Source organism: Saccopteryx leptura, chromosome 4 (assembly GCF_036850995.1).
Source record: "Saccopteryx leptura isolate mSacLep1 chromosome 4, mSacLep1_pri_phased_curated, whole genome shotgun sequence".
In the NCBI taxonomy this organism is placed as follows: Eukaryota; Metazoa; Chordata; class Mammalia; order Chiroptera; family Emballonuridae; genus Saccopteryx; species Saccopteryx leptura.
In genome coordinates this window covers 178,691,931-178,718,240 of record NC_089506.1, presented here as the reverse complement: position 1 = coordinate 178,718,240, position 26,310 = coordinate 178,691,931, and the positions used below count along the sequence as shown (strand labels likewise).

Genomic DNA, 26,310 nt, shown 5'->3' with positions numbered 1-26,310 from the left:
TATATACTTGGTATAAAATAACTACACAGGCATTTAATTACACACTGAGATATTACAACAGATGTTACCATCTACTGTAAGAGCATAAGACATGGCAGAGGGAGAGAGATTGCTAGATAAGGCCCCTTGGAGGAGTGGCATTGTAATAGTTAAACAAAAGTCTGAGGAGTGAAAAGTCAACCAGGCCAAAGGATAAATGTATCACATGATTAAAGGGAGCCATAGGGAGAAAAAATGTAATGAATGATATGATCAATCTCTGAAAAATGACAATGTGTGCTCCATAAACAAAATGATATAAATGTTTCTTTTCAGTATAATTTTTTCCAGGAAGAGATTATTTAAATTAGTTATAAGGGTTTTTAAACGGAACACTAAAGACTAAAAATAAATGAAAAAAAATATTTTGAACAGACAATGATAAAATTCTTCCATCCAAAACCTGCTGCAAGTATTGGGATCAGATGCAGATGGTCAGTTAAGAATGGTCTGAGGATACCACTGTGATTTAATGCTAATTTAAACAACTGTGTTTGATACTGCCCGTGCACCTTCTTTAATTCTGCTTTCTAGTTTACCACACTCAGAATCAAAGTTGTGCATGTACATATAGTTTATGTCTGGTTGTCTTTTGACATAGACATGCTTAAAACTACACAAAATAAATTTTCTCCTAGTGTTTACAGTCCTTGGCAATGGCTTCTTGCACCTCATATAATCACAAGTGTCTTCAATATCTTTTCCATTTTATTTTCCCCAAAATAATAACAACAGCATTTTAGCTTTCTCCTGTTTGAGGTTTACCAGAACTATGCAATGTTCAAATAAAGATACTTAAGATAATTTCATGCAAGGTATCCTAAAAAAGTATTTCCCGACAATTAAAATCCAACCAGGAGCTCATTAGTATATCATGAAAGAGAATGACCCTTTCAATAGAAGAAAAGCAAGTAACCACCATTCTATTAAAAAGCTCACATAAATAACTGATAGACATGACTAGAGCACTTGATTTGAATTTTCTGAGCTGCTAATGCATTCATTATCCAAAAACAAATTAAAAAAAAAAGTCTTTTATCTTTCAAATGTCCTAAGATTAAAAGCAAGAAATAATGAACCACACTGACTACTTTTCTTACAGTTAGATGCATAACTGGAAGAGGGAAAGACAGTTACTGAATTCAAGAAGAGATTTTACTGAGGTAAGAGATGTCTTTTATTGTCATCAGAAATCTTGAAAACATAGATGGCTGTCATTTGATACATTAAAAATCAAGACTAATATTAAAGTAAAAAAAAATGTTAAATAGTTCCATGGATGCTGATTTTGTACAAACATATATTTTCTTACATTCTTAGAAACCAGAAACTGATCAGTAACTAGTTGTGAAGAACACGTCAGTGGTTATAACCTACCACCTGACTATGCGCCTTGTGATACCTTTTCAGATGCTAAGCTTAATTCTGATATTCAGCATAATGGCCTCTTGTTCTTCAGAGCCCCTGACAACTTCTTCATACCTTGTTTCTCTTAATAAAAACAACTCCTTTATTAATAGTTATTTTCCTTATGTTTCTTTTCTTCTTTCCCTTATCAAAAATGGTGCCTTAACTCGTAAGTACTAAAAAACAAATGATTTTCATTTAAGAGGGAAATATAAAAATTTTCTCAAGCTGTTTCACAAATATCCTGAGAGAATCATTTACAGCATGTGAGAAGCCTTTATTAGGGGGAAAAAACACAACATTAATAGGCAGGCAGATTATATGGCTTTTGCACAAATGGTGCATCTGCTGTTAAGTCAGTGAAATATTAAGAACATCAAAACTATCAAACATGTAGCATACAATAGTTAAATAAACAAACTCTTTTAGAGATAATCCTTTCCTCAAAGGAACTGTAAAGTGAAACTGAGGGTCCTATGAGTTTGATATAGTTTAGTTTTAAATCCTATCTCTAGCTTTAGAAATCTCAGTCTCTATCTCTCTGTCTTCTCAAATACCTACTTTCTCCCCCTCCCTCATGAAATCAATAACCCTGAGGCAGCAGGAGACAACAGCCCGGAACTGACTAATGGACACAAATCTGGACTTCTGGCAGGCTAAAGATCACATCTGATCTAAATTATGTTTCAGTGCCTGAGCCCTAAGGTGGACTTGAGCCCCTGGCTCTTTCCTCAGGGGAGCAGACAGAAGGAACTGAAAAGACCTCAAGCGGTCCTCAAGACCTGAAGAAACAATTTACCACCCTTGCCGTACTTACTGCCCATCCACTCCCACCACAACCCCGAATCCCGAACCCATGGTGTTTTGTGATTCTGCCCATATAATCTGTAACCTACATGCTATTCTGGAGTTGGGCTTTTTGAGCATTAGCTTTCTGTTCTCCTGGATGGCACCACTTATAATAAATAGCCAATAGTTCTCCACTACAATTCTATGTGTAGTGTTTGGCTCTGCTAGCTCTGGGTGGAAGATCTCTTTCTGTTATGTAACAAAAGCTCTGGGAAAATAATTAAAAACTCACTCTGAATCCTCTTGTATGTGGCCAGTGTTCTCTTCTTGCCTGGAAATTTCACAAGGCTGAAGCTTATTGGGAAGTTCACAGGTTTCAGAACAGACTAGAGTTATGATCAAGTCACAACTTTGTCACTTAACAGCTGGGAGACCTAGGGCAAGTAAACTTAGCCTCTCCAAGCCTCAGTCTCTCAGTAACAAGGGGAATAACATCTACCTTAAAGGTGATCAAGAGAGCCTTAACATTCCCCTCAAGCTTGACTGAACTTTAGACAAGAATTCTTCCTGACTATAGGCCTCTGATCTCCCTTTTCTTAGTAATTTACTTTAGGAAAACTCTTAATTATAAAACTTTTCTCCACCCTTTGAGATAGAAATCTCTCAGCCTTTCCACTTTTCTAACCCAGGAAAGTCTTTCTCAATCTGAGCCATTCTGTTGGAATGTAACCAGCAGGAAAGATAGCACCTCTGTCTCTATCTCCCAACCTTTCAGGGAGGGAGGAGCCTAACTTTCCTAAGCACCAATTAGGAAAAAGAGATGGCCAATTCTCGTTTATCATCCTCCCCAGGTGAAGCTGCTTTCCACTGGATCACCACAGGGCTAAAAACTCTGCTGCCTTTTGTTTCAAGTGAGTTGAACTCAGTCTTTTCCCCTTATTGCAATAGTTTTTAACCCTATTGTAATCATCTTGAATAAAGTCATCCTTACTTGTTTAATCTGTCTGATGTTATTTTTCTTTGACAAGGGTTGTTATAACAATGAAATAAAATAGCATATGTGAAATACCCAACATTGCATATAATATTTGTAAATATTAGTTAATAGTTGCTTACTAAAGCTTTGTCTCCATCTCCCTCTTTCAAATCACACTATTCTCTGAATAGAGTTCCCTGATAATCCCAAATGCCTTTTTTTCAAACATTAGGTATAGTAGTATGACATGGCAGTCAAACAACTTTAAAGAATATCCCTTGTGGTTTTTTTTTCTTTCTTATTATTTTTTAAGAACAGGTTCAAAAAAATCTAACAGCAAGTTCTATTTTCAGCATCTGCTGAGCTGGCCTGAATGGTCCGCACATTAGCACCAATAACAATGATGGGGCTTTGACAGCTGCATCCTGGCCAGAGACACGGAAGGTCTCCAGCCTAAACCCAGTGCTGTCCACACCAAATTCTAAGTAGAAAGGGCAAACAGTATGTTCCCAAAGCCAAACTGCAAGTTTTCTCTATTGAAATTGATAAAAATCATAAAGCAAGAATTATCAGCGTCATCACATCAGGCATAGAGATATGGTCAAAGTAATATTAAATGTAAAATTGCAAAGTCCATTTTAGTCTAATTGTGCTCCAGAGTTAAAACAAAAAATTTCCTCTTCCAAGTCACTCTCTAAGTTAGAAATTAATAAAATACAAGTCACTCTCAACTTGATTTTCATGAATAGAAAAATGGCCTCTTTTCTTTTTATTCTTTAGTGAGATTATTACTAAGACTGTTTGGAACCATTTTTATATCCATTTAATTGGCCTACATTTCTCTGAACTTTGCCACATCACTGCTAAAGGGGAATGATAAAAAAACAACAACAATGTGTTTTTTAATAAAAGTGATGATAATAAAAGTGCTTTTTCAAAGATGCCCTTTCTATTATGCAATAAGCCATCAGTGACATATAAGGACCATCTCCATTGGAATACTCCATAATTTTTTTAGATTGACACATTTTACAACTCTTTTCTATTCACATCATTTTATGACAGTTCAAGGTGTTTTTTTGTTTGTTTGTTTGTTTGTTTTTACAGTGACAGAGAGAGAGAGTCAGAGAGAGGGATAGGTAGGGACAGGACGGACAGGAATGGAGAGAGATGAGAAGCATCAATCATTAGTTTTTTTCGTTGCGACACCCTAGTTGTTCATTGATTGCTTTCTCATATGTGTCTTGACCGTGGGTCTGCAGCAGACCGAGTAACCCCTTGCTTGAGCCAGTGACCTTGGGTCCAAGCTGGTGAGCTTTGCTCAAACCAAATGAGCCCGCACTCAAGCTGGCGACCTGGGGGTCTCGAACCTAGGTCCTCTGCATTCCAGTCTGACGCTCTATCCACTGTGCCACCGCCTGGTCAGGCGACAGCTCAAGTTTTTTAACTGGCAATATTTGTTTCTAAGTGTAATTACCAAAAATCAAGATGGAGCACTGTAAATTATTTACAATTATTGCTATTTTTAATCTTTAACATAAAACTTAAATACTTTTCATGTTATGTGTTCTTAGTATTAGCTTATGTCCTGAATGTCAAAAAGTGAATTTTATTTTCTTGGCCAAAGAGCATAAAAGCAAAAGAATAATCTGAATTTTGTTAAAGCTAGTATGGAAATATAAACTGATTGCAAAAAATAATCATAATTAATAGAAAATATAATCTTGAAAAGGTTAGGAAGAATATCATTTTTTTAAACAATAAAAATTGAATTCTACTTCCTTTACATAAAAATAAATAGTTTGTTTAAAGCATATGTAGAAAATACCAAAGTAGGCATGACTTTATTATAATTAATTAACATGACTTTATAGAAAGTAGAATTTGAGGAAGGCCATGAAGAATATAAAATTTCTGACACTATCAGAATATTATATTTGATCTTTAGCTTAAATACACTATCAGCAAATGTGAACTACTGACTAATAATAAATTATTGTCATGAAATTAGAATAATATTCTACATTCATAATTGGCTTAGAATTATGAATACCTGAGTACATTACTGATAAATGACATTCTTAAAAGGCACACAGTTCAACTTTTGGTCTTTGTCACAATATCATATTTTACTTTCCACTTTTTGAAATAGACATTGACACAGTGAATTATAGAAACTTTGAGTGGTGAGGTAATACATATACTATAGAACAGTGGTCCCCAACGCCCCCCCGGGGGCCATTTGGTACCGGTCCGCAGAGAAAGAATAAATAACTTACATTATTTCCATTTTATTTATATTTAAGTCTGAACGACCTTTTATTTTTAAAAAATGACCAGATTCCCTCTGTTACATACATCTAAGACTCACTCTTGACGCTTGTCTTGGTCACGTGATACATTTATCCGTCCCACCCTAAAGGCCGGTCCGAGAAAATATTTTCTGACAATAAATCGGTCCGTGGCCCAAAAAAGGTTGGGGACCACTGGTATAGAAGTCATATATTCCCCACTTCAAATTTACCTTAAATGGATCTCTAGTTCAGGAATTACTTTTTTATTGCTGCATTAACCAAAACAAGATTTTTATGCTCCACACAAACACTTTAAATATAGATTTCTAAGTACATCCCCACCTCTTGCTCATATGGGAAATATGGAAGATGTAAACAGACTCCAAAGTACTGCAATTAGAATGAAACAGTACCCGATTTATCATCCTCTGCATACTAATTATTTAGTGGTTTGCAATCATGCTGATATCCTAGAGTCACCTGGGAGATTTTAAAACCTACTTATATTCAGGCCCACCATGAAAGTACCTTGAGTTAATTGGTTCAGGGTATAAATCTTCCCAGGTGATCCTGATGACCAGACAGCTCTGAGGTCCACACTGGAATATTAGGAAAGCAAAAGAATAGGCTCATGACTTCTAAAATATTCCTTAGCCATGGTGCTCTCGGTGCTAGTCCATAAAATGTTAAATTAGAACACATATTCTCAGATTACTTCATCTCTCTGTTTGAAAAATGAAATCAGGTTCTCTTTAGTACCATTAGCACCACTTTTTATAGAAACTTGGCATTCTTTCAGACTTGCAACACATTCCTAGGCCAGGAAAGGAGAGAAAAGAGTAACTCAAGCCAATGGAGTCAATTTCCCACACTCATAGAAACCACGCCCCCATCACTGACCACTCCCAAGATCCAAGGTCAAACGGAAATGCTGCTTTTGACAGAGCTACCCGCTCAGAATCTACAAGTGTATTTAATATTGTCCCACAATCTTCACTGGTGTTTGTTTCCACTCCCCACATTTTAAGATGTTATATGTCCTGTGAAATCCAGAAAGGTGTGTAAAACCCTGTGTTTTCATATTAGTGTCTTTGTTTGAATTTTGACATTAAAATAATAACATAAAAAAAAAAATTCTGTATTTCCTTATATAGGCCCAGATGTATCACCACAATCTAACTCATTATAGAAAAGTTCCAAAGATACGTTAGGGTAGTGCAGCAGGTCCTTTAAATAACTTTGTTTTTGTTTTGTTTCATGTCCTTTCATTATAACGTTGATAAGGAAAAAGAAAAATTACCTTTGGCTACGGCCACTGTATGTGTATAGTTCACACGTTTTTCCTCCAGTCTGCATGGGTTTTCTCCACATACCTGGTTCCTGCCCACTTCACAAAGACGTGCAGGTGACGTGAATGGGCATGTCTAAATTGTCCCCATCTGAGTAGTGTGGGTGTGGATCTGAGCGTGCCCTGCAATAGAAGGGCATTCTGTCGAGAGTGGTTTCCCATCCTTTTCCCCAAGCTTTGGGCAGAGAATCTGCCCACTCAGGACCCTGAACTAGAATAAAGCGGGTTGGAAAATAATGATCTTACTTGCTTTTATTCATTTGTCTTAAAAATGTTTATAGCTCATATTCAATTAAATGTTTATGGCAGCATTGTTCACAATAGCGAAGATCTGGAAACAGCCCAAGTGTCCGTCAGAGGACGAGTGGATTAAAAAGCTTTGGTACATATATACTATGGAATACTACTCAGCCATAAGAAATGATGACATCGGATCATTTACAATAACATGGATGGACCTTGATAACATTATATGGAGTGAAATGAGTAAGTCAGAAAAAACTAAGAACTATATGAACCCATACATAGATGGGATATAAAAATTAAACTCAGAGACATGGACAAGAATGTGATGGTAACGGGGTGGGGTGGAGGAGTGGGAAGGGGGTGAGGAAGGAGAGAGAGGGGGTAAGGGGAGGGGAGGGGCACAAAGAAAACCAGATAGAAGGTGATGGAAGACAATTTGACTTTGGGTGAGGGGTATGCAACATAATCAAATGTCAAAATAATCTGGAGATGTTTTCTCTGAACATATGTACCCTGATTTATCAATGTCACTGCATTAAACTTAATAAAAATAAGATAAAAAATGTTTAATATTGAAAATATATTGGGGCTTTATTTATAGGTTTAATGATGACTTTGTGACCAGAAATATGCCACAGGAACTTAACTCTTGTTTATGTCAATTAGCCTATGGTAACATTGGCTTCATTATATGTTATTTTGCTTAAACTCCTAGTTTCCAATGACACGTTAAGTGAGAACTTACAGTATATACTGACAAATCCAATTTTATCCTTCTCTTCCTTAAAGAACTACTGTGTATCAAAAAGTAATCAGTAATTTATATTAGCTTGTAGGCTACAAAAATCCATAATAGCTTCCCTCATTTCATGGATTAGGAAATGTATGACGACTAACCTTTATAACTGTGAGCTAAGTAAATGTCACACTTTTTAACTATCAGTAAGGAAACTCACACACACTGAACCAAAGCTATAAAAACAGTCTTTTCAAATCTCACCCCAACCTCCCCAAACATTCATGGAACAATAAATTAAATAAGAGTAATAGGAAAAGCTATATAAAAATAGGAAATGGTAATCAACAAACATTTCACATCTGGTAGCTCATTTTCAGAATTCAGTTAATACATGTTGAGATAGCTGCTGTATTTCTATAAAGTTATTCTGTCAAGCACAATAGAAGGTCATGTTCTCAGTTCACAAGACTGGTACTTTACAGAAAATAAAACACAGGACTTCAGTTCACTAGGCTTAGAAAATAAATATGATATAAATGCTAAACATACCATAGAAAAATAATTAGAATTTCTCAATGGGAAGAAAATTCATATAATTTTGTGTATTTCAGTAAGTGGAGACAGATGTGGGGTGGTTGCAGAAGAATGCCATCTTTACAATTCCAGTTGAAAATTGTGTTTAACCTGGAACGCTGAGGTCACCGGTTTGAAACCCTGGGCTTGGCCTGACCTGTGGTGGCGCAGTGGATAAAGCGTTGACCTGGAAATGCTGAGGTCACCGGTTTGAAACCCTGGGCTTGCCTGGTCAAGGCACATATGGGAGTAGATGTTTCCTGATCCTCCCCCCTTCTCTCTCTCTCTTTTTCTGTCTGTCTCTCCTCTCTGAAATGAATAAATTAAAAAATCAAAAATTTTAAAATAATTGTGTTTACCTGTTTTATCTTTGAATTTGGCAATGTGGTCCTTGTCGGCTAGGAAGTACTCATTCTTGACTCATTTATATCACAGTAGTGATGTGAACAGAGATTAGAATGACAGGGATCTTAAATGCATGCAATAAAAGACAAAATATAAGCCTAACTAAAAGCCTCATCCTCAAGGGAACATTTATAGGCATCTGTTTCTCAGAAATCCCTCTTTCAGCTATATCCTTATCCCCAGGAAGAAAAAAAAAAAAGTTTTATTTTCCCTACAATGTTAAAGTAGGGTATATCTTCAAAGTTAAAAAATAACAAAAACATGTAAAATAAAAAGAGTAGCATGTTATACAATCTTAACCTGTGGTAGAAAGTACTATTAAGTCTTCACATAGTAATTTTAAGTGTATAACCTTCATTATATTCTATTGTACTCACATCAATATTTACATATAAGATTTTAGTTGCTTATTTTATTTGTTTTCTTTTCACTTCCCTTCCTTCTTTTTGCCTAGCACTTTCTGAATCTGTGACAGCACTTTACATTATTAGTTCAAACTTTCTTGCTTATTTCTTCTTGGCCAAGATTCCGATTCTCACACACCAATATTAGCAATCGGTCTCCTATTGAAACTGCTTGTTTTAAGTGAATAGGAGTAAAGTTTATGTAAAGCAAGAAAACATACATTTCTGCGAATGAATTTACATTGTTTTTCTATCCTACTGAAGGTCAGTTTTCTAACCTATTAAGTGAAGGTACAGGATCTAATCATTGTGTCTTCTCTAACAGTTTATGATTTGCTGGCTGGAGTAGATATGATAAAAAAAATTACCTTTATATAATATTGTTTATTTAAGAAAAGATACACACTTCAATTTATAGTTTTTAAATTACTAGTTGGGTACTTTTTTCATATAAATTTTTATGCTTGTTTTTTGAATTTCTACCTGTGATGTACCCATTATACCACTGTGGTGTTTCTTAAAAATTTTACTAGTTTATTAATTAGAAAAGGTTTGGGATATTTATGAAGTTGAAATCTTCAGAGCAACCTTTACAAAGCCATAACAGAAAGAAGAAATTATTTCAGGCTGGGGCCGCATGTCCAAGGGAATGTACAGCATTGGCAATAAAGTAAGGCGTGTCAAGTGGTCTGTAATTTATACTACTTGGCTGGAGCAGTCTTATCAGTATTGGGCTCCTTAGGCTAAAAGGCTATAAAAGAAGCCTGGGGGCTGAACAGGTGGCGCTGCAGTGGATAGAATGTTGGCTTGTGATGCTGAGGACTGAGGTTTGAAACCCCAGGTGGCCGCCTTGAATGAAGGCTCACCAGCTCACTGTGTTGGCTGGACCCCCTGGGATAAGACCCATATGAGAAAGTAATCTATGAACAACTAAGGTGCTGCAATGAAGAACTGATGCTTCTCATCTCTCTCCCTATCTGTACTTTCCTCCCTCTCTCTCTTGCTAAAGAAAATAAAAAAAGAGCCTGAGAAGGATTTTTGGTTAGCACAGCCAAGCCCAGAGTTAAGAAATTAAATAGTCGGGCCTGGCCTGTTGGCTTAGTGGTAGAGCATTGGCCCAGCATGTGGATGTCCCAGATTCAATTCCTGGTCAGGACACACAGAAGTGACCATCTGATTCTACACACCTTCCTCTCTCCTCTATCCCTCTTTCTCTCTCTCCCTACTCCCATAGCCATGGCTTAATTGGCCCGAGTGAGTTGGCCCTGGGGTGAGGATGGCTCCATGGCCTCTGCCTAACGTGCTAAAAATAGCTCAGTTGCTGAGCAACAGAGCAATGTCCCAGTTGGTCAGAGAATGCTCCATAGGGGGCTTCACAGGTGGACACCAGTTGGGGCACATGCAGGAGTTTGTGTCTCTGCCTACTTTGCTCTCACTTAATAAAAAAAAAAAAAGAATTTTAAATAGAGGATTATCCTGAGTCTTTGAAGTTTCTGGATTGAGATGAAATGATGAAAGGAAAATTGCTCTGTTGGGTATCTGCAGAATGTAGTAGAATCTCAGGCAAGAGGTTGAGTGACAAGGCAAGTGGCAAAGGTAACATGAGAACTGAAGGGATAAAAGCTTCTCAGAGGAGGGTGTCAGGGAAATGACATTCCAAAAAAAAGTTGGCAAAGAATTTAAATTACTTGGGTAAAAGGAACAAGAGAGATACAGAGGTTAAATACAGGTGAAAACTGAGGCTTTGATGATGAGACTATTTATTGGGAAGTCATATGGAGGAGCTGCTTTTAATATTAATTCTCTATAATACTGATATTAAGTCTAATCGGAAAGAAGAAATCTATGAAAAAAAGTCAATACTATATTTCAAATATCAAGCAAAATATAATCGTTACTTGATACAACTCTGAAGTTTTAAAAAGGGGATAAAATAAATTTAAGTATTCTGTTTTTTGTCCTGAAGAATATGAGTGGGTAGAAAATAATAGTTCCAGATGAGCATTTTACCAAATTATTAGCAATATTTATGTACTTACATGTAAGCCATAAATCACTGTGATCAAAGAACTTCAGCTCTCTGTCCTTCTGAGGGTACCTTACTGAAATCTGTACTCAAATATATCACAGACATTGCTTAAAGCAAAAATAATAGTTATTGCTTTCTCAGATTTTATATCACTGAATAAATTATGTTTTCTTTCCTTTTTTATTGAATTTATTGGGGTGTCAGTGGTTAACAAAATTATACAGGTTTCAGGTGCACAATTGTACAACCCATTATCCGTACACTATACTGTCCATATTGTGTTCAACACGCCAAGTCAAGTCTGCATCTACCATCACTTATCCCCCCATATGCTCCTCCTCCTTCCACTACACAATCACCACACTATTGTCCATGTCCATTAAATTTTTCTTTTTTGCTCAATCCCTCCATCCACAACCCCTCAGCAGCTGTCAGTTTGTCTGTCTTTATTTTGCTTGTTAATTCATTTCATTCATTAGTTTCCACATATAAGTGAAATCATATGGTACTTGTCTCTCTCTGGCTTATTTCACTTAGCATAATAATCTCCAGGTCCATCCATGCTGTCACAAAGGCAAAATTTCCTTCTTTTTTATGGCTTAGTAGTGTTCCATTGTGTAAATGTACCACAGCTTTTTAACCCATTCATATACTGATGGGCACTTGGGCTGCTTCCAAATATTGGCTACTGTAAATAACACTGCAATGAACATAGGAGTGCATATATTCTTTCAATATTAGTGTTTCAGGTTTCTTCATATATATTCCCAGAAGTGGAATTGCTGGCTCACAAGGCAATTCCATTTTTAATTTTTGAGGTACCTCTATACTGCCTTCCACAGTGGCTACAACAATCTGCATTCCCACAAACAGTGCACAAGGCTTCCCCTGTCTTCACATCCTTGCCAATTACTGTTTGTTGATTTATTGATGACAGTCATTCAGTCAGGTATGAGGTAACATCTCATTGTGGTTTTAATTTCATATGTCTATTGGCCATCTGTATGTCCTCTTTGAAGAAGTGTCTCTTCAGGTCTTTGGCCCACTTTTTAATAGTTTTTTTTTTTGATGTTGAGTTTTATAAATTTTGAACATGAATCCATTATTAGATGTATCACTGGTGACTATGTTCCCATTCAGTGGGTTGTCTTCTCATTTTTTTAATGGTTTCCTTTGCTGTGCAAAAACTTTTTAGTTTGACATAGTCTCATTTCCCTTGCCCAAGGCAATACATCAAAAAAAATATTTCTACAAGAAATGTCCAAGATTTTACTACCTGTATTTTTCTATAATATTTATAGTTGCAATTCTAACATTTAAGTCTTTAATCCATTTTGAGTTTATTCTTGTTTACGTCTAAGAAGGTAGTCTAGTTTCATTTTTCAGCATGTATTTGTCCAATTTTCCCAATACCACTTACTGAATAGACTATATTCCACTGTATGTTTTTGCTTCCTTTGTCAAATATTAATTGACTATACAGGTGTAGGTGTATTAGTTGGTTTTCTATTGTGTTCCATTGACCTGTATGTCTGCTTTTATTCAGTACCATGCTAATTTGGTTACTATGACCTTGTAAATAGTTTGGTATCAGGTAGCATAATTCTTCCAACTTTGTTCTTTCTCAAGATTGCTGTGGCTATTTGGGGTTTTTGTGGTCCCATAAAAACTTTTGAAATATTTGTTCTAATTCTGTGAAATACCCCATTGGTATCTTGATAGGAATTGCACTGAATGTATAGATGCTTTGGGTAGCATGGACATTTTAATGATGTTAATTCTTCTTATCCATGAACATGGTTTATATTTTCACTTATTTGTACTTTCAATTTCTTCTTTCAGTGTCTTATAATTTTTTGAGTAAAAGGGCTTTTACATCCATGGTTAAATGTATTCCTAGGTATTTTATTCTTTTTGAAGCAATTGTGAATGGGATTGTTTTCCTGGTTTCTCTTTCTGATAGTTCATTATTGGTATATAAAAATTCAACTGATTTCTGAATATTTATTTTTAGTCTGCTACTTTACTGAATCATTTATCAGTTCTATTAGTTTTTGGTGGAATCTTTAAGGCTCTCTATATACACTATCATGCCATCTGCAAATAGTGAAAGTTTTATTTCTTTCTTTCCAACTTGGATGCCTTTTATTTCTTCTTCTTGTGTGATAGCTGTGGTTACGACTTCCAGTACTGTGATGTATAAGACCAGTGAAAGCAGACATTCTTGTCTTGTTCCTAGACTACATGTCTAGTTTTTGCCCATGATTATAATGTTAGCTGTGGGTATATAATATGTGGCTTTTACACATAAGAGTTATTACATTACATTGAGTTATGTTCCCTCTATTGCCACTTTGCTGATAGTTTTTTTATCAATAACAGGTGCTGGATTTTATCAAATTATTTTTCTGCATCTAATGATATGCTAAGGATTTTTATGTTTCATTTTATTTATGTGGTATATTACATGTATCAGTTTGTAGATATTGTACCCAACTTGTATCCCCAGAGTAAATCTCACTTGATCATAATGTATGTCTTCTTAATGTATTGTTGGATCTGGTTTGTTACTATTTTGTTGAGGATTTTGGGAACCCTGTTCATTAGGGATACTGGCCTATAATTCTCTTTCTTTATAGTGTCTTTGTCTGGTTTTGGAATAAGAATAATGCTGGTTTCATAAAATGAGAGTGGGAGTCTTCCTCCTCTTGATTTTTTTTTTTTTTTGGAATAGTTTGAGAAGTATAGGTGTTAGTTCTTTGAATGTTTGGTAAAACTCAGTGATGAAGCCAACCATTCCAGGACTTTTTTTTTTTTATTTTTTTTTATTTTATTATTTCTTCTTCAATTTCACTAGTTGTAATCTATCTATTCAGATTTTCTAATTCTTCCTGATTCAGTTTTGAAAGATTGTATATTTCTTATTTCTTTCTTTTCTTTCTTTCTTTTTTTTTTTTTCAGAGACAGAGGAGAGTCAGAGAGAGGGATAGACAGGGACAGACAGACAGGAACGGAGAGATGAGAAGCATCAATCATTAGTTTTTTGTTGCACACTGCAACACATTAATTGTTCATTGATTGCCTTCTCATACGTGCCTTGACCACAGGCCTTCAGCAGACCGAGTAACCCCTTGCTCGAGCCAGCGACCTTGGGCTCAAGCTGGTGAGCTTTTTGTTCAAACCAGATGAGCCCTCACTCAAGCTGGCGACCTCGAGGTCTCAAACCTGGGTCTTCCGCATCCCAGTCTGACACTGTATCTACTGCGCCACCAACGGTCAGGCGAAAGATTGTATATTTCTATAAATTTATCCATTTTGTCCAGATTGTCCAATTTGTTGGAGTACAGTTGCTCGTAGTATTTTCTTATAATCCTCTGCATTTTTTTGGTGTCAGTTGTTATTTCTTTTTAATTTCTGATTTTATTTATTTGGGTACTCCCTCCTTTTTCTTGATGAGTCTGGTTAAAGTTTCGAGGTAAAAACACAAGTAAGAGTCTCAAGTTATCCCTTCTTATGTTCTGGTGGTCCTGGAAAAGGATGCTTGACTAAGTAATGGTTCCAGATAATCAATACAGCCTGTATTGCTGAATGATCCTCTAAAAGGCTCCCACCTGGATCTTGAGTCTTTGGGACTCAGGATAAACTTTGAAGGAGCACAGTTTAGTTCAGCTGTCTCTGAAATACTGGGGTTATCTGCTACCTCAGCACGGACTAGTCTATCTTACCTTACAGAGAAATACACGTATTTTTCTCCTTTTTTATATTTTCAAGAACTTCTTGTAGGCAAGTTTCAATGAAATGACTTTCAGCTTTAAGCTGACCCATATACAAGGCAGGGGCTGAGTTTTAGTCATTTCTGAAAGGTGGTGAAGACCTTGGGCTGTGGAGGCTTCCTGCCTACTTTGATGTTCTTGACCACCTCCTGTCTCTACAACCTTAGGGAACAGGTCTCCAGTATCAATGTTTCCTCTTTTGTAAAATGTAAATAATAATAGTGTCTAAGACACTGGGTTCTTATGAGGAAAAAATAACATTATGAGAAAAAAATAATACAAACACATAAAAGAATGTTTGGCATAAATAAGTCCTTATTTAAAGGGTCAATTAAATATTATGTCTTGTCAACATCAACCATAACTCACTCAAAGTTCCCTTTGAGAATTAGGAGAATTGATAAGTACATTATGAAATCATGAAAAGTCATATCTACAGTATAACAAAAGGATAGAAATACTTTATTTGAGGCAGCTCTAATGCACTGGTTTTTTAGTGGTTCCACAGAGTGAATTGAATCTATTGTCTTTATTTTCTTTCATTTTTTTTTTTTTTTAGCTCCAGGGGTCAATGTTAAATAGGTGAAATTAAAAAATGAAATACCAGTAATGGCAGTAACACATTCAGGGTCAGTTGTAGTAGTTTTAATACTATGAAATCAGAACATAGGGGAAAAAAACCATAATAATCAATAGCCTTTGAATTTAAAGGAAAAGAAAAAAGAAAGGTAAAGCTAGCTGCTGGTATAATACATGAGAAATATGAGACTTGTATTATTCAGCAGCTCATTCATTTTAGACAGTAGCTAAATTGCCTGAGATCACTTTCATACTCTGCAAAGATCAAACATAATTAGAATGTCAAAACAACATTAGGTAGCCCCATTTAAGCATCAAAATAACTCATAAAAATAAATAAAACATTTGCAAAGTTCAGGGTTATGAAGAACAATTAAATGTTGATGTTGTGGGGAAAATATGGGTAGTCAGGCAGTCACTAAAACATCAACCATGTCACTCCTAAAAGGTTGATTTTAGTAAATACTGAAACTGAGATCCTAGATTTCTTCACTTATAAGTAAGGACAATAATTATTCTATTTTACACATTCATATGAGACTTAGAGAAACTCTAATGCATGTAGTTTATAAACCAGGTATATTAGCTAACCTATCTTTGATCACTCCAGAGGTTTTTTGTTTTATATTTTTCCGAAGTTGGAAATGGGGAGGCAGGCAGACTCCCACATGCGCCTGACCGGGATCCACCCGGCATGCCCACCAGGGGGCGATGCTCTGCCCATCTGGGACGTCGCTCTGTTGTAACCAGAGCCATTCTAGCATCTGAGGAAGAGGCCACAGAGCCATCCTCAGTGCCCGGGGCCACCTTTGCTCCAATGGACTCTTGGCTGCGGGAGGGAAAGAGAGAGACAGAGAGGAAGGAGAGGGGGAGGGGTGGAGAAGCAGATGGGTGCTTCTCCTGTGTGCCCTGGCCGGGAATCAAACCTGGGACTCCTGCATGCCAGGCCGACGCTCTACCACTGAGCCAACCAGTCAGGGCCACACTTCAGGGGTTCTATAAGCAATATTTTCTCCTTATTTTCCCTTGGCCTTCACACAATTCTATTCCTTTTGTTGATTTAAGTACTTTTTTTTTTTTTTACAGTGACAGAGAGAGAGAGTCAGAGAGAGAGATAAATAGGGATAGACAGATAGGAACGGAGAGAGATGAGAAGCATCAATCATTAGTTTTTCGTTGCGACACCTTAGTTGTTCATTGATTGCTTTCTCATAAATGCCTTGACTGTGGGGCTACAGAGGACCTAGTAACCCCTTGCTCAAGCCAGCGACCTTGGGTCCAAGCTGTTGAGCTTTGCTCAAACCAGATGAGCCTGCGCTCAAGCTGGTGACCTCGGGGTCTCAAACCTGGGACCTCCGTATTCCAGTCCGATGCTCTATCCACTGCGCCACCACCCCGTCAGGCGATTTAAGTACATTTTAAAGTGAGGTTTATTTAAAAATCTTCTTTATGTTATACTTTAGTTTTTTTCTCAAAAGAGCAGAGTGATAAATCCAAGAGCTTCCAATGAAATGACACCCTACATAACTGTGGTTCCACTAAGACACAGCCCACTGTGGTTTTATGTTTAACACTGCTGTGTGCTGTGTGCCCCCACGGTAGCATCACATTTGTCATTATTTCAGGCAACTAGCATGATTCAAAAACTCCAAAAGTTTTTACTCTAAAAACTTAAATACAGTGTCAAACTGACCCAGAAAAACATCATGTGATTCTCTGATACCATTAATCGTCAGAGTCTGTGCACTTTATCTAACTAAGTGATATGAATTTTTATTACTCATAAATTATTCCCTCACTTAGAAATCATCAGTGGGTACAAAATGCAATCTCTTGCTACAAATTTGAGGGCACATTATGGCTAGATGTGCTACTAACAAAGAGTTAGGAGAAAAAAAAACTGAATTAGGACAATTACAAGACTTGACATTGCATTTTTGCATATATTCCATGGAAAAAAAATTCAGTCAAGGCAGTGACTCATCAGTTCATTACCCCATTCCCAGTGCAATTACACATCTAACTCCTCTGGCTTTTCTTCATGGAGGATCCAAAACGAGCCATAACTAAAACTTGTAGATAAAAGGATCTTGCATACTTCGAGAGACTGTGTATAGCTGCTGCTTTTGGTTATGCTAAAAGCAATTCAACTACTGATCTGTCCAAAAAAGCCATACAATACAGTGCCTTATTCCTTTATTCCCTTGTTCATTAAATAATTAGATGCAGGCATAATTCAAATACAAGTTTTTTTTACACTAATGAAACCACTTCAGTTAGTAGCAGATTTTTTTTTATAGAATATTATTATACTAATAAGGGGAGGTATGAATGTAGTAATATCAAATTGGAAGAGCTGGGAAATTTCTCCTTATGTAGTCCCTGTATTTTTGAGCAGATATTTTATATTTAGCTTAAGCATGACCTAAAGAATATCAGTTTATTTTCTTTTATAGCTACTATAACTATTAGGAGCTGAAAGGGAACGTTGGTCAGTTTTATTTTCTTTTTACGTTTTATCAGTATGCATACAACAACCTCCCATCAGAAAGGTGGGACAATCTTTGTTTAAATTATCAAGACAAAACCTTTCCTATTTCAGTTTAATTAATGAATACTACATATAAAAAATGTATGTTTTACCTTCATTAAGAATGGATGCTGTCATAAGCAGTATTACTGTTCCTTATTTTGTAAACACATCACTTTCAAAGGAGTATGGCAGTTAGCTCTGTGAACACTACTCTCTATGTGGTTGAGAGTGTTCAAATGCAAATTGTGAAAGAAAAAAAAAACCCTTCCCTTACTGATTCGAGGAAAGCATTTCTACTTGGGCATCTTCAGGAACAGGAAATCTATACCATGTGTTATGATAATTTAATGGATGTTGTGCAGAGCTTGCGGTTCAGAATTTAAATTTTGAAAGCAATTTTGGCTGATTATGGAAACTTCACTGCCACTTAGAATACTTTAATCACAAGATTCCAGAAAAATATTATGATGCTTTGTGTTAATTGTGTTCCATGTTTTACAAATTTATATATATTTTCAAGACATAACTAAGTTTCAGTCAAGGTTACCAAATCATCAGTTGGGGGAAAATAAAACTATTGGCTCAATATATTCATACATTAATGGAGAAAAAATAACATATGGAACAAATAAACTCAAAAGAAAGTCCCAGCCCTGCTGTAATTGAACATATAATCTTGATGATGTAGTTAACTATAATAAGAAAAGAAGGTCAATAACTAAAACCTTTTTTTAAGGTTGAGATTTAACTCAGCTTTCTAGGCCAATAGTTACTTATAAATGTGTTAAATGAAAACAGGCATGGTAGTGTGGGCATATGTCACCAATCACACTTAAGAAGATGGCCTTTCATGGAGGAGCTTTGTCTCCACTGTGAGGCAGAGAGAAGGACACAAAGCTCAGAGGTTATGCTTAGGCATCTGGCTGAATATCTATACTCAACTTGCTTGAATTATTCAACTTCTTCCACTTAATTTATAGAAAATGAGTTACCTACTCTATGGATGATTTGTGGTTGCTAAGAAGCTCTACTTAGAGATCTAGATTGATTCCCAGATATCAACAGGGGGTCAATGTCTGAAATTATAAGACAATTAGTGGGTCACAGTAACAGGCTGTGGAAGAAAGATGGAGCTGAAGGCATGAAGCTACATGTGTTCTAAGACTGTATTATACCCAAACGTCTAACACTGGATGGACATTTGAAAGGAAGTAATTACAGTACTGAAGTCTAGAAAAATAATGAAACCCTTGGTTTATTTACATCAAGCTGAATGGAGGCATTAAAAATTTGAAAATATATTATTTAGTATTCAATAAGTCAATTATTTGTTTACCTGACTTACATTTATTAAACATATTGATAACACAACTAATACATTTTGATTATGACCTTTTAAAATTATTGGTCTTATGTTTTGTAACTTTTTGAAAAATTAGATTTATTCTGCTTACACTACTTTCATGTCCAACAAACACATAACAAAAATCATTCTGAGTAAATTTTTAACACAACATACTCTTTGCTTTCACTCATTTGATTGTTCCTTTAAAGAAATGATGACATACTGCCATTTACAAAAACATGGATGGACCATGAAAACATTATACTAAGCAAAATAAGTAAATCAGAAAAACCTGAGAACTACATGATTTCACATATAGGTGGGATATAAAACTGAGAATCATAGACATAGATAAAATTGAAGTGGTTACCACGGGGAGCAGAGTAAAGAGGGACAAATATAAGGTGACGGAAAATGATTTGATGGACAGAATGCAATCAACAGTTCAAATACTATAGAGATGTTCAACTGAAACCTATGTACTCTCATTGATCAATATCACCCCATTGAATTTAATTTCTAAATAAAAATAAATAAAGCCTATAATATATATCTGTTGTTCTATCTAAAATACACTATTATCTTTTAAAAACAAGTTACTTAAAAATAGTATTTCGGCCCTGGCCGGTTGGCTCAGCGGTAGAGCGTCGGCCTGGTGTGTGGGGGACCCGGGTTCTATTCCCGGCCAGGGCACATAGGAGAAGCGCCCATTTGCTTCTCCACCCCCCCTCCTTCCTCTCTGTCTCTCTCTTCCCCTCCCGCAGCCAAGGCTTCACTGGAGCAAAGATGGCCCGGGCACTGGGGATGGCTCCTTGGCCTCTGCCCCAGGTGCCAGAGTGGCTCTGGTCGCTGCAGAGCGATGCCCCGGAGGGGCAGAGCATCGCCCCCTGGTGGGCAGAGCGTTGCCCCTGGTGGGCGTGCCGGGTGGATCCCGGTCCGGCGCATGCGGGAGTCTGTCTGACTGTCTCTCCCCGTTTCCAGCTTCAGAAAAATACAAAAAAAAAAAAAAAAAATAGTATTTCAAATGACCATGGTATAGCTTGAAGAAAGCAACAGAGAAATATGACTGAAGACTATCTCCCTATAGGAACAAAAATTAAAGTTTAGATATCAAAGGTCAAACAGTAAAAGAACTATAGTACTACTCTTCATTAAGTTGTACAATATACATCCAATAAGTCCCCGACTTACAAACATACAACTTGTACTTATGAACAGAGCCCCATAAGGGCTATGGGTAATCAACTGCAGTTGGACATCAGTGAAAATAATATCATAGAGTTACTGACTCCCATGGCAAAGAACTAACCAGTGAAGACTGAATGGAACTAGAGTGGCAGGTGATAATATTTAGGGAAGAAAACAGGGACCTAGAAACTCCAGAACCAAAAAAGTTTTCTACAAAAGAGTTAGCGGATGCTTTGCATCTCATTTAAGCAGGAATGGCAAAGTTAGAGGAACAAGATCCTGATACAGAGAGGTTCACCAAAGTATACCATATAGTTACAGTATCGTTTCTGCAGGCCTCAGATGCTACAGGGTCATTTATAATTAAAAAAAGAAAAAGCTCTGTACAAACCTCCCTTGATACCTACTTCAAGAAACTGACTCCAGTACAAAATCAAACCCTGACTCTCTAACACCAGTCTCATCCTCTCCAACAAGTCCATCATCTTCTGCATCATCCAAGGTTGTGTAAGGTTGTATTTGAAAATGTTTAAGCATTTTATGCATAGAAAGATAAAAATAAGTACTATGTTAAGACAAACATCTGTCTATATTGCATTTAAATAGGTAAATGTATCTCTTCCAACTTACATACAAATTCAATTTAAGAACAAATCTGTAGAACCTATCTCATTCATAACCCAGGGACTGCCTTCATTTTTACCAATAATGACTCCTAATACTCACGCCACTAAATGGACACATATTGTTGAGGCATGCAAATGTTAGCATGATTTTGGGGGAGATAAACTCATTTCTAATTCCAGGGCAAAATATCTGATCAGTCCAACTCATAGTAGTTGGGAAGTAAACTTGGTCCATGAGTGAGTAAATGACCTAAGTTGGCAAATAAGAATGAAGAAAAGAACTTTATTGGCTGTGAAGGGGAAAGGATTTCTTCTCTTCCTTCTATAGAATAACAAGGACCCCTGGTATATTTCAGTTCTTATTGGTACTAGCTTAAGGATAATGCTGAAAGCATCCTGTTCTAGAAGCATTTTTACTTTCTGCTATGTTTCTCCTAAAAATGGGGTTCCTTGAAGAGGCAGAGAGGTTGCTGATGCAGAAGGCAAATCATCCCACCACTTCAGTGTGCTGGGTTATGGTGTCCTACAGGAACACTGAGTTCAAGAAGGGTCGAAGAAGTTGGCAGTGTCCGTGAGGTACCAAAATATAGTATCAATATAATATGAAAATATGTCAGGTTCTACTTAGAACCTGATCATGACATACATTCACTGTCATCTTCTCCAAACTCTGTGTGTGTTTCCATCCACTATGATGAACATTCACATGGGATTAAAAGCTTCATTTTTATTGGGAGGAACATTTGGCTTTGCCACTCTCTAGTGTTTATTGATACACGATGTTTCCACACCCCCAGATCTTTTATTATCTATATAGCTGAACATAATCATAATTTTATAGTATAGAAAATAAACTTTTTGGTATTATCCTCAATAATGCAAAACTAGTGACAAATATCTTTAGAAAAAAATAATAAAATGGTACTTCAGTGTTAAAATTTCTTATTAAGAAGCATTAGGTCAAAGTCTGATATATTATTAATACACAGAAGAGTTAGGCATGAATAAAATGAACCTAATACCATCTCTCATAATAAATCAAATGATTTATAACTGCAGGTCAGTCACAGGTCAACTACAAAAAAACAATATATTCAGCTCTTTCGATATTCTGTGGATTTTGATGATGCAACTTTTAAAATAGTGTACACCAAGGATATAAATAATGTACTGCATACTTACCAGGTGATTTTTATGCCACTTTGCTGAGTGCGGGATTAATATATTTGGGCTTTTTTATTGCTTGAGTAGAAACTGCTCATTACTTATAACTTTATGTTTATAATATAAAAATTAAAATAAAACAAAAAGTGTTTTTAAATGGCATACATCACACTGTTGTAGTGGTTGATTTCCTCAAGATGGTCTTCTGTGGTTTTGGTGCGGTGGCAGGAGGCACAGTCGCAGATCTGACAGGGGGAAAGCTGGAACTGGGGCTCATTCCCAGTCCCCCATTTTCAAGTGGAAATGCAGGCAGATGAGGTGGAGGAGGGCGGGGAGGGCCTTGGTGAGCAAGCCTTCCTGGGGGCTGGACAGGTTCGCTGTGTAAATGTGCTTCCCGGTTTTTTGTGTTAGGCCGGGTGTCACAGTCAGGACAACAGCCATGGTACTGCACTTTTTCATTAAACCGAACCCGTTCTCGAGGACCTGCTTGGGGACACCTGTCTTTTTCAGGTCTATGCATCAGAGGCTGCATGGGAACCTTGTCCAAGTTGCTACTGGGTCTGTAGCAAATGTCTCCATTGGGAATTTTGTTGGGTGCTCCCGGTAAGCCTCCGTTCCGTAGAAGGGTGCCATTGGTCTTGACGGGATTGACGGCTGGTACCACCTTCTGGGGGTCTTCACACTTTACAGGTGTCAACCGCGGAGGAGGCGGTGGAGGGTTTGGCTTTCTCAGGACCGTGAGGATAGCAGAGGGGTGCGCTGGGGGTTTAATGAGCCGTGCGTTGGCCTGCACTTTGATCTTCTCTATGCTGGAGGCTGTGGTGCCGCTTGAGCTACTATTCAGGGTGTCCGTTTTGGAGCTGTCTGTCATCTCATCTTCCAGTTGTAGGTCAGAGGTCAGGGTGTCAATCTGATCAACCACCTGGTAGAAAGGACAAGGCACTTGTGTTGAAAACTGACCCAAAGCAAAATATACTAGAAACAATGTCTTCTCGTCTAGCTATGACCTGCTACGGGAGCTCCGACTAACGTTGAGTTTTGTTCTCCAACACCGCATAATGTTTTCATTCAACGAGTTGACAGAATAGCTACCAGAAGAGTGCAAACTGCTTGATGACATAATGACTTCACACGCCTAGAATATAATACACTTTTTATGAATACAATTTACTCCTAACTCTGCTATACTCACCAAAGATGAAATCTTTATGCAGAAACATAACTGATTAAAAATTATTAAATTTACTGAGATGACATTTGCTTAGCATGTAGAAAGCTACAGAAGAAAATTAATCTCATGCTATAAATGAGAAAACACCAATTTTCCAAATCATAACTTTTCTGGACCATTGGAGAACTAAGATCACAAAATTACCAAATTAACAAAACAGCAAAAAATTTCAAGCCCTCATAGGATAGATAGGATATATTAATTATTTCACCTTTGGCAAATCACAGGACAGGAGACGGTCTCCACCAAAATGAGCAAATAAAACAAACAAAAAAAACCCCCAAAAAGAACCAGCTAACACTTAATGACTGATCAAAGACAGAGCATCTGCTGTCACGCCAGTTGGGAATTCCTAGCAGCCCAGACAAGGCATCTGTCCTTACCTGTCTCTTTTCCATGTGCCTCTCACTTGGGAGACTGAGGGCGGAGAAGAAACTGGGAAGAGTCCCTTTTGGGCTTCAGGTAGAAACTCCACCCATCTCTCAGAACCTCTCCTTTTATAAAACAGAACCTTTAAGAACTAGGAGAATGGCAAAAACCCTTGAACCTCTAACACACAGACAAAGATCTCCTGCCTCTGGCACAAGAAACAGAAGCTGACTGACTTTGAGAAAGGAGGCTGAAAATTCTCTTGGACCCAGGAGGCTACACCACAGATGCCTGCCATTACTTGGGTAGGGACCCAAGTCACAACCAGGACCCAGAACCTGCACCAGACGCAGGCAGAGGTGGAAAATCGAGTAAGGTTGGCAGAGCTGTAGACCGAGATGTAGGATCATACCCCAAGTGAAGGAGAGATCATTCTGAAGACAGGAAAATTGGGTAAAAGCATGTAGACAAGGCAGTTTTAAGGAAAGATTTTCCAAGGGCACTGGAAAGTCATGGAGTTAAAGCTGCCCATCAAAGGAATCTGGCATCTCCTCTAACAGGCTTGCCTAGAACAGAACAGGCTTGTCTTGTCCTGTTCTGTCACTATCTGGGGGCAGCTTGTGGGAGGATGACTCGACTCAAACGCTGGATTTCAGAGGACGGCGACTGGGCCCTCAGTCATCTACGCTCCTCACAGGCAGGGATCTCAGAGGCCAGTCATCTACGCTCCTCACAGTCAGGGATCTCGGAGGCCAGTCATCTACGCTCCTCACAGGCAGGGATCTCAGAGGCCAGTCATCTACGCTCCTCACAGTCAGGGATCTCGGAGGCCAGTCATCTACGCTCCTCACAGTCAGGGATCTCGGAGGCCAGTCATCTACGCTCCTCACAGGCAGGGATCTCGGAGGCCAGTCATCTACGCTCGTCACAGTCAGGGATCTCGGAGGCCAGTCATCTACGCTCCTCACAGGCAGGGATCTCGGAGGCCAGTCATCTACGCTCCTCACAGTCAGGGATCTCAGAGGCCAGTCATCTACGCTCCTCACAGTCAGGGATCTCGGAGGCCATTCTCATGGCTGCCATAGTGCACTGTTATGCATATGGAAACGTTATGAATTACATGAAAAATTATTTTTGTGCAGAGATAGTTCCTTCAATTCATATGCTTTCCAACTGTCATTTTTCCCCCCTACTCACTCATTCAGGCTTAAGTCTGTTCAACTGTGACACTGGCTCCTTGATACATGGTGCTCACCATTGGGCATAAAGTGAAAACATCATGACCAGCTACAAATTAGGGAAGATAGAGAGATTTTACTTTTTCCTTATGACTGGTTCCTGCTAATACCACCAGAGCTTGGCCTTCTCCTTTAACTCTTAAACATATTTTAAATCCATTCACTTGTATTTTCATTTCTTTGATCCTAGTCTGAGCCACTATTATTTACCATATGGGCCACCCAGAACCACCCTGCTTCCCCTTCCATTTCTGTAGTAGTCTCAGTGATCTTTTAAAAATAGAAATGCTCCCTTGTCAACTCCCTGCTTCGACCTTTCAATGCCTGTTCATTTCTATGGTGATAAAGAATCATTCTTAACATAATCTCCAAGGTCCTGGATGGTCTTAGTCAGTGTTGTGCTGGTAAAGTGTTAACAGCTGCTTCTTGGGAATGCAGGAGGATCCTGATTTGAGAATTTTGCCAGTTATCACAGTGTAAGCTTCCACCACAGTCAATTTTAAGTTAGTAAATGCAACATCACTGAATGTGAGGTTAGAAAGAAATGTTTAGTAGCATGTCATTATAAAGGGTTTCCACCATACCAATAGAATAGATATAAATAAGCTCAGGATCACAAATAATAATAAAAATAAATATAAATAACTAAGAATAATTAGAAAACCTGTATTTATAACATAATTTATTTAACATAAGTTTGTATACATACTTTGGTTTTCAATAAAAGTTATTTAATAGCTGGTTCTCAAAATTTTTAAAAATAAAACAATTGGACCCTTAGAGACCATATAAACTAGTACATCATTGTCTTTCACTAAATGAACCTATATCCTCAACTCTGATAAGTTTTCCTTTTCTTTTCTATTCTCAAAACCCTCTGGTCTTCTTTTAGATAATTACCAGTCTGCTTCCTGCCACAGGACGTTTACACATACTAATACTTTTTTTCTTGAAATGCTGTGACCTGTCCTCTTTGTTTTATTAACTCCTACTCATCTTTAAAATCTTAGCTTAG

At 37.4% G+C, this 26,310-nt stretch overlaps 1 protein-coding gene across 3 annotated transcripts in view; it reads right to left on the bottom strand.

The window, feature by feature from the left end:
* Positions 1-26,310, bottom strand: part of PRR16 (proline rich 16) — a 322,940-nt gene that overhangs the window by 77,450 nt on the left and 219,180 nt on the right. For all 3 annotated transcript variants that reach the window (XM_066382083.1, XM_066382084.1, XM_066382085.1), the window contains exon 2: positions 22,623-23,379. In XM_066382083.1, the coding sequence (XP_066238180.1) occupies positions 22,624-23,379 (756 nt within the window). In that variant the 3' untranslated portion in view covers position 22,623. The remainder of the gene's footprint in view (positions 1-22,622; positions 23,380-26,310) is intronic.